At 38.0% G+C, this 14632-nt stretch overlaps 1 protein-coding gene across 1 annotated transcript in view; it reads left to right on the forward strand.

Annotated features, from left to right (window-relative positions):
* Positions 1-14632, forward strand: part of SETX (senataxin) — a 45859-nt gene that overhangs the window by 8164 nt on the left and 23063 nt on the right. The window contains exons 5-9 of the mRNA XM_065418672.1: positions 1829-2048; positions 3187-3306; positions 5962-6133; positions 7885-7975; positions 9007-13671. Coding sequence (XP_065274744.1) covers positions 1829-2048; positions 3187-3306; positions 5962-6133; positions 7885-7975; positions 9007-13671 — 5268 coding nt within the window. The remainder of the gene's footprint in view (positions 1-1828; positions 2049-3186; positions 3307-5961; positions 6134-7884; positions 7976-9006; positions 13672-14632) is intronic.

Raw genomic sequence — 14632 nt, forward strand, 5'->3', positions numbered from 1 at the left:
AGTTGGAATAAGAGACAGTCAGGAACACTCTTCCTCCCCAAATCCTTTAATTACAGAGCATTCCCATAGCATATATAGTGACATAGCACACAGAGTTTGACATTACCAGCAGGCACAGTTGTCCTTTATTTTATTAGTCTTCATTCTGAGACCAGTGGAGGCTAGATGGTATTTTTAGTTGTATGTATCTGAATGAGATTCGGAGAGGGTATTTTAATTAGGCCAATCCTAGACCACAATGGGAGGTCTCTGTGCCATATGTTCTTGTTTGAAGCAGACCTTGAGGGCATTCATAATGTAGTAGATGGCAGTAGCTTATCTCTTTTTGAACCCAGTCCCTTAAGGAATGGTAACAAAGTGGAAATTTCTGGGGTACCCAAGTGCATCTGGGTTGAAAGTCACAGGTATTATCAAAATTGTGACATTTGCAGGCCAAATAGCATTGCAAGTCCAGAAAAAGACCTAAGGAAGTAATTGGTACAGAGCTAGATAAGTGTGAGAATGCCCCTTGTCATTCACTCCCTTGACATATGTTTAACTCTACAGGGAGACTTAGATTATCCTATAAAACTGCCTCTGTATACAGCATAGTGTGAAACTGTAGGACCCCAGCTAGATCTGCCCTGATCTTCCTGGTAGCTTCAATAGCTGGGGAAAGGATTGAGGAGTGGTGGTTATATAGAGTCCACAGAACACCTGGATCTTAGGATGTAAGCCCTGGTACCATTGAAGGGCCTGCTATGTATCTTGAAGGATTCATAGTATACCTTAAGACTAAGGAGGGACAGAATGTCCTCCTTAGCTCACCTCCGAGAAAGTCAGTGAATAGTTTGATATGAGCAACTTTGGGTGTGTAGATCAGGAGGAATATAAGGGTTTATAGTAATCTAGGCAGGATATTCATCTTAATATTCTTTTTATTTCACAGGAAGAGGTGAGTATTTGTAATTTTTTCAAGTTATTTGATATTGTGTCTAACTGTGGATCCAGACTTTACTTGACAGAGTTTGAGAGCTGGTATGGATGTGGATCTGTAGGCATTTTAGGGAGGCTACCCATTGAAAATTCTGCCATTCAAATTGATGCATAAGCTGGTCCTGAGAAATGCATGAGAGATATATTACCCTATTTTATAATCTGACAATATACTGTACATAACATAAGAATGGCCATACTGGGTAAGACCAAAGGTCCATCTAGGCCAGTATCCTGTCTTCCGACAGTGGCCAATGTCCTGTTCATTCCCCCTGGGGCACCTAACAGGTAATCATCAAGTGATCCATCCCGTCACCCATTCCCAGCTTCTGGCAAACAGAGGCTAGGGACACCATCCCCGTCCATCTTGGCTAATAGCCATTGATGGACCTATCCTCCATGAACTTATCTGTAGATGGATTCTGGCTCGGTAATAAGTAGACAGGCATCCTTCACATACAGCATTAACTTATGGTTGCTGTTCCTTAATTGCACTTATGTCTGTGTTAAATGTTGATCAGTAAAGTTTCAAGGATATCAAACAAGTCTAGAGATAAAGGGTGCCTCTGTCTTGTGCCTCCAGTGAGTTTTTGCCCTTGAATGTATGCTTTCTAACTCTTTTGGATTTTTTAGATTGCATTGCACACAGTTTGTAATATGCATGGGGAAATGTTTGTTTATGCTGGAAGAATACTTGAGTCTCACTTCCAAGAACTTGCCCTCAGTACAAATGTATTTGACCACATTTTATTAGGAATATGGCTGCTAAACTTACAGCTTTTTCTGTGATTCCTGTTTGTTGTATTCCTTCTAGTAATATTTAAGTTTTTTTTTTTTTTTTTTAAATATATAGATTCGTCGATGGGCCATCTTGACAGCAAGAAATTTAGGGAAAGTCGACAGGGATGATTACTATGACTTACAGGAAGTATTGACTTGCTTGTTTAAAGTCATTGAGTTGGGGCTGTTTGACAGTCCTGATATTTATAGTTCTTCAATGATTGAGAAGGGGAAACTCATTCTTCTGCCATCCCATTTGTATGATACCACCAACTACAAAAACTACTGGCTTGGTGAGTGTTCGTTCAGTAGTGAGCTGTATCTGTGCTTGCTCTCCACCCCCCATCCCGGAGGGGAGTGGTGACATTTCTTTCAAGTGGCAGGCCAGCCCCTAAGCTCTTCTCTGAGTGGAATCCTGTGATTCACCCCACTTCTAACTGAATCCCCAGGTTACAATGCCTCTTGTTTCCCAAACATATTACCTCCAAGAAGTCCAACTGGATTTTGCCCTTGCTACAGAATCCTCTCCAGGAATTGGACCAGCTGGTAAATGCAGTAACAGAGAACAGCTTTTTCAAAACAGAGTATGATTTATTTACTCTTAGGAACATTACAAGCAGAAAGAAAAGGGTTAAAAAAAACCTAAATGCATATTGCCTTACCTAAACATAGCCTTTCCTTGCTAGTTTAAGTAGGTTCCATTTGACCCAGACACCCCTCAAGCATTGAAGCTTGGTGAAACAGGTTGTATCTCTGTAGCTGCTGCTGCCTCTCTGACAGTCTGAACCCCATACAGTGTCTCCCCCTCAGGACACAAGTTGTCTTTTATTCATTTCAAAGGTTTCTTTGAAAGTTCCCACCTGAAGATCTCCTAAGGTTTCGAGCAGGGCTCCTGAACCTGACCAAACTGGCTTGTTCACTTCTCTAGATGGGGTTTGGAGGTGCCTTCATCCATTAGATTCTTTGTATTGTCCAGACAATTGAATTCTGTTTACAGCTGTTGTTTTGGGTTCATGCAGGATTTAACCTTTAGTCACCTTTTAGCCGGCAATACAGTAACCACCAAACCCACAGGTATATCCACGTTCTTCACAGGAATATTCATTCTGCAAAGTTAGAGTTGTTGAAATTTCAGTTAATTCTCTTTGGATCTTGTCTCAGTCCCTATGAGGTCAGTACAATCAAAGTTCTTGAAATGTGTAATGCATTTTGGGAGTTGTCAAATAGAAGAATTCTAACTGTGTCTGTCCAGGAGACTCAGTAGCTTATTTAAATTCATCTGCTTCAGGTTCCTCTGATGCTGATCATTTCCTCTGAGAGCTTTCATTGCAATGGGCTTTGGAAAACAGTACTATTTAGGTTTGCCAAAACTTGAAGGGGGAAAAAAAGGATCTCATACACAAACGTAAAGACAGATTGCTTTCATTGCAGGTATCTGTATGTTGCTAACAGTGCTGGAAGAACAAGCTATGGATTCTTTGTTGCTGGGTCCAGATAAACAGAATGATTTCATGCAGTCTATACTTCACACCATGGAGAAACAAACAGATGGTAACTAATTTTAACTGATGAGGCAATGATAAATAGAGATTAAAAATGGATTATGAACAGTCATATTCTGGTTGTGATATAATTCCTAATAGAACTTACTACTTTTGTCGAACAAATTATTTTTGGTATAGAAGTATAATGCCAAAGACAGGGTTTCTCAGACTTTGACATTTCATTCCTTCCCTGATGTGAAGAACAATATTTGGACATACCTTGAGACAAACACTGAAAAACAAGGTTCAAAGGGACTTTGAAAAGTGGAGAAAAGCCCCTTATGGCTTTATGGAGCCATATGTAAAGCGTTAGGTGAGGGCAAACTTTTTTTCCCAATTACTGGGTGATTTCCACTTAGAAGAGATGGTACAGTTTTTTCCATGTGGTATGTATTCTGGCTCCTCCATCCTAAAAAGGAAGAAAACGCTCTTCCAGGATTATGTTTTTACCTTTCCTGGAAGCTGAATTTCCATATCCTCCTGATTAGTGGTGTGAGAGGCAATTCCGTGAAAACGGAAAGTTCATAGTTGTGTAGTAACTATTTTAATTTGCAAAGGTAACATTTCAAACGTTGTAGTTCCTGCTAATTATTTTTCAGATCCTTTTTCTGAGACTTGGATGTTTTTAATTATTTATAAGTTTCTTTTTGTAATATGAGAAGAAAAAGATTGGATCTTTATAAGTGCAATTTTCATTAAACAAAAAGTTTATAATCTTACATGAAGAAGGAAGAACACATGTACAAGAAAACTGTATATCATTATCTCAGATCTGAAGGAGCTTTAAAAGGAAATACCCCTTCAGTAGTTGATAGATTATTCTATTTTAATTAGCATCTAGATGAAGAAGCAACAAAAACAAAGGAAAAGAGGAGGAGGAGAAAAAGTTAAAATTACTCAAATTGTGGTAAGAGTCTTATGTATATATGAGGATCCTCTCCTTTTTTTATCCTTTTCCTGAGCTAATTGCATCTAAACATCTAAGACTTTTTGCTTTGTCAGTCATAAAAATTCAGCCTTTTACCATCAAAAATTAGTGCTAGTCTTCTGGGGTTAAAAAAAAAAAAGCCTAAATACCAATATAATTTAATTACTTTTTAAATTATTGTGTTCTCCCCCCCCCCCCCCACCCATGTTAGTGTTATGTGAGCTACAACTCGACAAATAGAGACTCTGTCCTGAGTATAAAATTTTCTTTTACTTTAACCACTTCAGGGAAATTGAGCTATAGCATTATCAGAACTAAAGGTGATAATTAAGGTCTGGGATTTCTGCAGACTAAGAATCTTGTTTACAGTCAGTTTTTTTATTGGCAGAGTAATTTATAACCAGATATTTTGTCAAGTAACAAAGGAATTTCTTGAATAGCATCTTCTCTTTCATTCCTTTTGGTAATCCCAGTACTCTAGTTTTTAATGCAAGAGTTTCTTTAAAAACTCAGAATTCTTCTACAGAAGCATGTGTTTTCTTGAGTCAGTGAACTTCTAGCAAATGTGCATTTATCTATAGCAGATTGAAGCTTCATTTTTTTAGCTGATGTCTGTACTTTATACTGTTTACAAATTCCTCCGTTTCAGTTACTGTGGGAAAAGAATTCCAAAATATCATCTAGAGATATCGGATTCTGACTCTTAACAGCTTTCTTAGTGAAACTAGAATGGAATGCTGAGAATGAGTTACTCTGTGCTGGCCACTCAAAATGCTGTCATTTTCTGTACCAGAAGAGAAGATGCTGATTTAAAAAAAAAAAAAAAACAACCCTATATATCTTTGTAGCTGAATCTTCTTAGGTACTTTTCTCCATTGAATCATTAAAAATTTTCCAACTGCAGAAGTCTAAATAGAAGATTCTTTTGAACAAATCAGTTGACAAAGCTGTAAGCTTGAGAGATTCTTCCCTGCCTAGCCCTGTGCTCTCCAAACAAATACCCGTAAATAACAATAATAAACACTTTTACCAAATCTTTTTATCTTTTCAGATTTTATTGTGTTTAGAGGCAAGAGGAAAAAAATTAAATTTCTCATCTTGTTCACTTCCTCTAGGGAGGGGGCGCCTAGCCACACTAATGGTTAGGCAGGGGTGGCAGGCACAACAGAAGGACACAGTGGCTGCAAAAGCTGAAATGTGAAATAATTGAAGAAAAATAGAGCTCTTTCTCAGACATAACTCTCCTTCCCTGGGCAGCTATATGAGGCATAATAACTCGTCTCAATAATATACCTCTTACCCGTGCCCACTAAAATATCAGCAACCAAAACAAAAAGGGGAAAAGGTAGGAATGACATAGCGTTGCAGTGAGGGGAAACTTTAAAAATTATCATCCATTTTACACCTTCCCTTCTCTTGCTCCTCCAGGTTACTACTACTTATAGAGGGAAAGCGTGGCTGGTCTCAGACCCTAGGAGCCACACTGGCTTTGCAGATGAGGGGAATTTTTAAATTCTTCCCCTCCCCTCTTCCTCTGGGTGTTTAAAAAATGCCTTTCTTTTTTTTAAGGCTTAAACATTTTTTTTAAAAGTTATAATTCACCTTTGTTTCAATGTTTAAACTAATAAAAGCACTGAAATGCAGAATTAAATTCACTTTGTATTCAGCTAGCAGTAGGAAAGTGTAGGACACTTCCCCCTCAACTCCTCATGAGCTTAGACTGTTATATTTCAGATGAAAGCATTGATCCCTTCTGGCCAGCGCTGCACTGTTTCATGGTGATTTTGGATCAGCTCGGGTCTAAAGTGTGGGGTCAACTCATCGATCCAGTCCAGGCCTTTCAAACCATTATCAACAATGTCAGCTACAACAATGAAATAAAAAATATACGCAATAGTTCAAGGAGGTGAGTTCAAGTTTTAAAAATATAGCTTTGGTAGCTTCTAGCCCTGACCTCAATGCTATAATAGATGTTGGGGAAATGGCCAGGAGCAAAATAAAATAAGTGCAGCATTACCAACTCTAAGTGATCAAAAATCATGATGCAGCCCCCCACCACCCAAATCATAAAATTGAATTAAAACTTGGGAGTTTTTACAAAATAATAAATGCTGTGTTCTCTTTATTTGCATTCTGTTTTTTTAACCTTTTGGATTCATGTTTTCAAGACTTTCTCTGCAGCCATGAGAGGTAGAAACTTTGTTTTTAAAGTAATGCTGAGACTTGCATGTAATCACATGACTTGAGCTGCAGCTTTCATAAAAACACCCAGTTATCCTGAGGGTTGGCAAGCCCGCAAATGAGACATTACAACTACAGCTTTTAATTGTGTTTTCGGTTAACTTTTAACTTACTGGCAAATCATATATACAGTCTTCTGAATATTTATCGACATCAAGAAAATCTCATCAAGGGTCTTCCCATGTTTTATTCCTTTTCTGGATATAATGCTTCCACTAGAGATGGTAAAACAAGACAAAAAATTATGTTTAAAAACGTAACATATGTTAGACTTCTTAGGGGAAGTGTTTCAAAGCAGATAGGCATCAAATGCCTTCTGGAAGCTTTTGGTATTCCCAAATTTACAATTGAAATTTAACATCGTGTTTGAGACACATCTTTTAAGAGTAACCATATATTAGACATTCAAAATTAAGCAACCAGCAGACTAGCTAAGTCACTCATTCAATGGAAAAGTAATCTGTTAGTAAACAGCTATCCGGTTGTGGAAGTGGATTCTCTGTGCAGAGAAATTTGGAAAGCATAGTTGGACTCCACCTTTTAAACAGTCTTCTTTACGGTACACAGTTGTTTTAAGAGGATACTAGCAGGTCCTTCAGCCCCAGATTTAGGCTTTGTAAACCTTTTTCTCTTAATTACAAAACCTTAAATTAAACCTTTCCATAAAAACATTCTTCAAAAAGTGGCAATTGGGTGGGGGATGTAGGACTTAAACATTCTTCTGGGGTGGTCTACTGGCCAAATTGCCACATTATCCTATTGAAAGAAAACTAGTCAGTAGAAACTTATCAGTCTTTTTTCACTATCCTTAATGAGTGAAGTGAAAAAGTAAATGGCATAAATAGGTAAATTCGATTATTAAAACTGAGAATTTTTAAACATTGAAGCAGCTGTTAGTAATACTGCGGACAATCATTTCAAAAAAAGATCTTGTTCAGTTAAACAAGGTGTTTATGCAAATACTCATTACGTTATATTTCTTCCTAGTATATGCTAAATCCTCAACTCATTAGTCAAATCTGTCACTTAGTAGTAAGATCTCTCTGAAGCCGGTACCTTTCTTTTATGCAATTTCTTTAAAGCACCTACTTGGGTTGCCAACCCTCCAGGATTGTTCTGGAATTTCCAGGAATTAAAGATTAATCTTTAATTAAAGATTGTCATTGTGATGAAACTTCCAGGAATACGTCCAAGCAAAATTGGCAACCCTATCTACCACACTTGTGGGCACCATAAAATAATAGAACTAGAACAAACTTACACATTCTCACGTACCATATTAATGTTTTCACACACATTTTATCACTTGCATCAGTTAGTAGTAAAATGTGGCATCTGAAACTGTGAAATCTTCTCTGACTCTTATTTCACGAATAATTTGCATGTCTTGGATCAACTTGTATTTCTTTTCTTTAGGACTAAATCTGAACCAGAGTCAAACTATGAGGAGGAAATGGTTTCTTGCAGCCAGATTGTGTATAATTACAATACAGAAAAGCCCAAAAAGGTAAATAATAAAAAAAAGGCTTTGCATTTATTTTCTCTGCTAGTTTTCTGATTCATTTATTAAAGCACACTCAACTTAAATCATACTTACAGTGTTCTTGGGTAGGTTTCTTTTCAGATAAATTATTTTTCTCTATTTGTAATTTGTGTGCACTGGATAAAAGTTGATCTCTAGTCACATTCACTGTTTACCCTGTATAGTCGGTCATTTTTCTTCCTGTTTGTGTGGATCTTTCGTGGAGCAATGGAGGAGAGAGAAACATTTTATAAAATGGGCATGTGTTGTGGTAAAACAAAAATTGGCAGAGGAACTAGGAGACAGGTGTTTGTACCTGAAAATACTTTTAACCCATTTTTAAGTTTCCTAGATTTTTATTTGACAGTGTCCCTTTTATATCCTTTTTGTCGGTTTATGGATATTTTTAAACTACTGTGCTAAATATGTAATATTGAAGTGACATGCCATTAAATGTTTGATCTACTGAATACTTTCAACCCATACATAACTTACTTTTTTTAACTGTTTCTGTTTATAAGAAACACACTTGCATCATAACTGTCTCTCAACTTTTGTCTCTTAAGCAAACGTGCTATGTCTATCTGATGATACCAAAATAGTGCAGAGTCTCTAAACATTTAAAATAAAATACATTTGACCCTTTGACATGGAAACTCATGCTACATACTGTGACTGGTGCTTCGGTTTTTTAAATGACTAAGTGAACTGTTTTCAATATTTTAATCTCATGGTTTATTCTTTGGGACTAGGAGAAGTTCCTTATGTATGGTAGAGTTTGGTCTTGTTTAGACTGTAGAGGTAAAATGGTTAGTAACTGATTTCTAGGATGCAACTGAACTGCTGTATCAAATCGGTGCCCATAAATAATAAGCAAGCACTATTTGTAGGGGTGGAAGCTAAAAAACTTTTGACTGAGAATATTGTTTGGTAAATCAAAGAAATCCAAATGAATAATAAGAGTGATATTGTGCAAAATACCTAATGAATAGTTGATTTGTCATTTTCTATTTCAGGATACTGGATGGAAGACAGCCATTTGTCCAGATTATTGCCCCAACATGTATGAAGATATGCAGACATTGGCTAATGTGCTTCAATCGGATATTGGCCAAGATATGCGTGTCCATAATAGCACATTTCTATGGTTTATTCCTTTTGTTCAGTCCCTAATGGACCTCAAGGACTTGGGCGTGGCTTATATAGTAGAGGTCATTCACCATCTGTGCTCGGAAATCAAAGGCTTTCTCAGTGAAAGAGTCCAGCAATGTGACAAAGTTTCTGAATTTTTCATCCTGATTCTGGTGTCAGTTGTTGAACTACACAGAAATAAAAAGTGCCTGCATTTGCTGTGGATTAGCTCTCAGGAATGGGTGGAAGCAGTAGTGAAATGTGCTAACCTTCCAACCATAGCATTTACGCGCTGCTCTGAAAAAGCACCTGGAAACTGTCCTAAAGTTACATCAGCAATATCTTCACAGGCTTCTAACTCTGTACAGCATGCTTGCGTGCAGTTGATACGCAGCCTTCTTCGAGAAGGCTACCAGTTAGGGCAGCAAACTGTTTGCAAGCAGTTTCTAGATAAACTCAATCTGCTTTTGCGGGGAAACTTACCTCTGGGTTGGCAGCTGAAGAACCGGGAAACTCAGGAATTGCAAATGTGTTTAAAGCAGGTAATAAGAAGTATAAAGGACAGATCATCAAATGCTTCCATACCTGTGGAAAATAGCGTGATTTGTACAAATTTGTCCACCATTCCTATAAAGCAAGAAAAAGGGACAGCCAGTGATAGGTGTCAGATGAATATACAACACAGGGATAGCCTCAGTCCCCCATTTTCTTTAGCATCTGGGAGCGATGAGGCTTGTCAAGAGAGTTCTTCCCCTAGAAGAAGAGGCATCGGGGAAGAGGAATATAGGGAAATGTCTTTTAACAATAGAAAATTATGTGTAACTGCAGAATGCCTTTTGACAGATATTAAAAAAGAACCTCCTGATAGGTCATTTCAGGAATATGAACATCCCGATAGCTCTGGAGCAACAAAAATACACAAGAATACCCATAAAAATGGAAACAACTACCAAGTGCAGGGGAACCAAAACAAGAATAACTCCTTACTTAAACAGTGCTTCAGTACAAGTCCTCAAGTCTCTGATTTCAAAAGTCATGCTATATTGGAAAGAGACGAAACAGAAGTGAGGATGCCAGAGTGTCTGAGTGCTCAGTTTTGTTCCAGTTCTCATGAAGACACTCACAGCTCAAATGGAAAAGATGGAAGTGGCTCCCCTAATTCCTGTTCAAAGTTTAAGATAGATCCTAATAAAATCACAAATTTGAAAACCCAGGTACAGAATGCTGATTGGACCACAAAACTACTACAGTTAATGAAGCAATCCGCTTTAAATTCAGAAGTAGACCAACAACAGTCTCACTCTGAGTCTCTCTATAGAAGTAAAGATGGCAGCAGAGATCAGGAAGTGAATATTTTGAGTGAAGGTGAAACCTCAGTTAACTTTAATACTTCAAATGGTTCTGAAAATAAACAGGAGAACAGCATGAACAGTACTTCTCAAATCAAGCTGCTCTCTCTTAAGGAGGAATCAAATGATACCAAGGCAGATTATTCAAATTCCTTTAAAAAAGAGGCTGGCTTGGAAGAAAGTGAAAGTGGTGATGAAGACGACAATATTCCACTTGCTACGTTTAAACGTTATTTAAAGAAAAAGAGATCCTTTTCAAGAAGATCGAGTTGTTTGCCAAAGCCTTTACTGAATAAAGACCTTAACACAGAGATACCAGATCAAGGGCAGTCTAATTCTGGCAGTTTATGCCCAAAGAGAGGTGACCTCAAAGATCAAAAAGGGAGCACGCAACGTACAGATGAAACTTCAGCAAATTTTAACATTCCATCTAGTTCTGAAAATAAAGGGGAGATACCTAGGAATGCTCCTCTAATCAGTCCGCTCTTGATTAAGCACGAGTCAACTGACAGACTGTTAGATTTTTCAAGATATTATAAAGGAGAAGGTGATTTAGAGGAAAAAAGAAATAGTGAAGATAATGCAGCAATTGCATGTGATTTGGTAAAAAAGAAATCTGGAGCTAGCCCCTTAACAGACTCTCAGATTGATAGAGACCTTGATAAATTATCCTTAGCTGCTTATGCCAAAGGTGTCAATTTTCCTGTTGATTCAAGCCAAGAACGCTCAGTACATCTGTGTGACATTAAAAGGAAAGTAAAAGGTGCTGTTAGATCATCCACAAAGGGCCAAAGTAATGAGTCCTCTTCTGATACAGATTGTCCCAACAATGAAGTCATTGTCATTTCAGATTCCTCTTCTGATGAGGAAAAAAAGTTGGATATTAAGAAGCCAGTAAAAAAAGAGGTGTGTGTATGTCCAGAAGAACACCCTTTAACGTCTGGCTATGTTTCTGATAGTGCAAACAAAAAAGAGCAATTGAAGACTCATAGCTCCCCGTTGCCATGTGAGGAACATAATTCTCAGTTTTTTGAGTTTGAAACTGAAGATGATGTCTTTTCAGTCTGGCAAGATTCTCAGATAAACGATGAAGAAGTGAATCAGGCACAGGAACAAGACTCTAACTTGACATCAACAAGTACTCCAGATAGTTTTGAGTTGGCAGATCGTATAAATGACTGGGGTTATGAAACAGATTACATCAGTGATGATGTCATTGAAAAGGCAGAAGAGATTGTTGAAAGGCAGGTAGATTCTCTCTCTCATAAGAAAGTTAGTAAAACTGGCACAAAATCTGAGGCACCTTTTCAAGAGCCTGCTATCAAGGGAAATGCAACTGCTCAGTCTGAGAATTTTACTCAGCCAGATGCTGTTGCTAAAGACCATGCCAAAAACACAGGCTTGATGGAGCCCAGAGCATCTACATCTAGTGTATCATTAGCTTCAAAGTTGACTATTAAAAAAAGCACTTTAAGCCCAGGCAAAAGTTTAGCAAAATCCAAGATAAGAACTGCCCTTAGAAGTCCCAGAAAAATGAGCCTTAAAACTGTACAAAACAAAAAACTTCCTCAAACTAGTTCTAGAAATACTGAGCTTTGCAGGTCAACCCCTGCTGTAGTTCCTCCAAAGAAAGTTCGCCAATGTCCTGAGCCAACTTCAACTGTGGTAAAACTTGGCCTAAAAAAGGCCCCCCGCAAAGCATTTGAGTTATCCCAGCGATCCTTAGATAGTCTGGCTGAATTGCGCAGCTATGGGAAAGCTGCTGGGGCAGTTCAGACTCCACAGAAACAAAAAACTAAATTAATTGCTCCACAGAATCTAGTTATAAAACATAATAGAAAAATGTTAGCCTGCCAAGATCTTCAGTTTTTAAGGCAGATAAGACCCACACAAGTGGGGAGAGGGAAAAATCAGATAGGAAGTTCTGAGGGCAGAAGCAAAAAAATAACTAAAAAGTCTGATCCAAGGCATCCTATACAACAGCCTGTGGCTTTTGACCCAGTATCTGCTGCAGGAACTAGTGAAAAACAAAAAGAGAGGATAGCAGAGCAGATATGCTATCCCTCAAGCAATGATGGAAAAAAAGTGAGAAAAAGCTTCTCATCTGAGAGAGAGGAAGTCCAAACCACACATATGGATAAAATGGCGCCACATGCTTCTAAGGAATCTAACATGAAAATAGAAGAAAACAATATGTCAGGTCCTGCATTACAGATCGAATCATGTTTTTCTTCATCTTTAACTGGAGACTACAAAAATGAACCTGCAGAGAGAGAATATGTTGTCCCTCTGGTTTCCCCATCTACACCTCACTTTGAGGGGGCAACTCTGAAAGAGAGCAAGCCTACATTAAATGAAAACAGTGATGAAGATGATTTATTTTTAACTCAGTTAGATCCTGTGGATATGGAAATGTGCTCACAGATGGAAAATATTGGAGATATTATAATAGCTAGTGAAAAAGAGCCACTAGACACGGAAGTTGATGCTGCTGAAAGTCTGCTGCAGAATGAGCCCTTAGGTATTGTGAAGTGTAAGTACAAAGATTGTACAGAACAGGTGGAAAAGACAGGGGAGTACTGTAGTAAGCATTCTGCCACCAATGCTTCAGATCATCTCTTTATCAAGCCAGGTTTACCACCTCCTAAGCCTGAAAAACCTTCCACTACTAAAAATTTCAGCTCAAATAGCTCTTCACGGAGTGCCAACCTCACCAAGGATTTTGAAAATATTTCAAAGCACTCATTGTCATCAAAAGCCAAGTCAAAAGTGGTAAAATCTAGTGTCTCCAAGACAGGGAATCCAAAAGCTGTATCAGCAGAGAACCAGATATTCAAGATCCCAAGTTTCAGCAGTAGTCTTCAGTCCCAGAGTTCCAGCAATGTTCTCCGGCCCCAGAACATGCAGACAAACAGTACTTCACGTTTTCCCAACAGGTCTGCCTCGGGGGCTCATTCAGGGCAAGAGAAAGGTCTCCCTTCCTTTCCACAAGCAAATGCTCTTGTCACTCAACAGCGTGATCATAGTATTTTTGTTACAGAGGTCCTGAAATGGAACTATGAAATGTTTGTCAACTTGAGCCAGTTTGGACTTCCATATAATCTTCTATCAATTATGGTCTCCGTTCCTGTCAAATTTCATGGATACAATGACTATTTTAATACATTTTTCCCCTTGATGATGCTAAATGCCTTTGAAACAGTAAGTAACTTACCTGCTTTTTTTATGAAACTGTTACCATTTTAAGTTTCTGTTTTCATCAAGCACAGAAAATTTTAGGAAGAGCTAAAAAGTGCTAGGTACCTGCTCATCTTAACTTCTGAAAATGTTATTGTGCCTTGATTTAAAAAAAAAACAAAAAACTTAATATTTGTACATCTCTGGGAAGGACAGGGTTAGAGGTTAAAAAGTTATAGATTAATTTAGTGCTCAAAAAAATGACAGCCCATGAGCACTGTTGCCATTCCTTCTCCACTCCCATCCACTACAACTGAGCTCTTTCAGTGCACTTTAAAAAGGCCACCTGCAAAGGGGAAAAATTGGGTTTGTGCTCCTTTTTCTTCAGAGTGTATAAAGAAGGCCTAAAAGGGAAAATCTCAATGTCTTTTTACAATAAAAAGTCAGGTCTTGGCTATTTTGTTTTCCAAAATATATTAAGAATGAATAGATCAGTCAGGCTTCTGACATCAAGAAACTTTGCAAAAGAGATCCAATTGATATGGGAAATGATCTTATTTCAGACTGCTTAAAACTTTAACCTCAGTGTAACATGAACACTTGCTGGAAAAGTGTTCTGCTAAAGATACAATATCCCTGCCCCTTCAATTAAGGAAGAGCTCTGTGTAAGCTTGAAAGCTTGTCTTTCACCAACAAAAGTTAGTCCAATAAAAATTACCTCACTCACCTTGTCCCTTCACTTAGAGTCTGAGAGTGCTTTCAAGCCTCACCTCTGCATCCTCCAAAAAGTCCTCCAGCAGAAACAGGGCAGATAAGACTTGCCATTCCTGATATTTCGAAGGTTAAAAAAAAACAGAAAAACTGTTTTTGGAGCGGACTGGTAAGAAAAACCCTTTCAGGCTTCTTTCTTTATTGTTTGCACAAATATTAAATGTTGTTCCATTTTGAAGGTCACCTTATATCTTGACCTGCAACAGTACCATCT

The sequence above is a fragment of the Emys orbicularis genome, chromosome 18 (genome assembly GCF_028017835.1).
Source record: "Emys orbicularis isolate rEmyOrb1 chromosome 18, rEmyOrb1.hap1, whole genome shotgun sequence".
Classification (NCBI taxonomy): Eukaryota; Metazoa; Chordata; order Testudines; family Emydidae; genus Emys; species Emys orbicularis.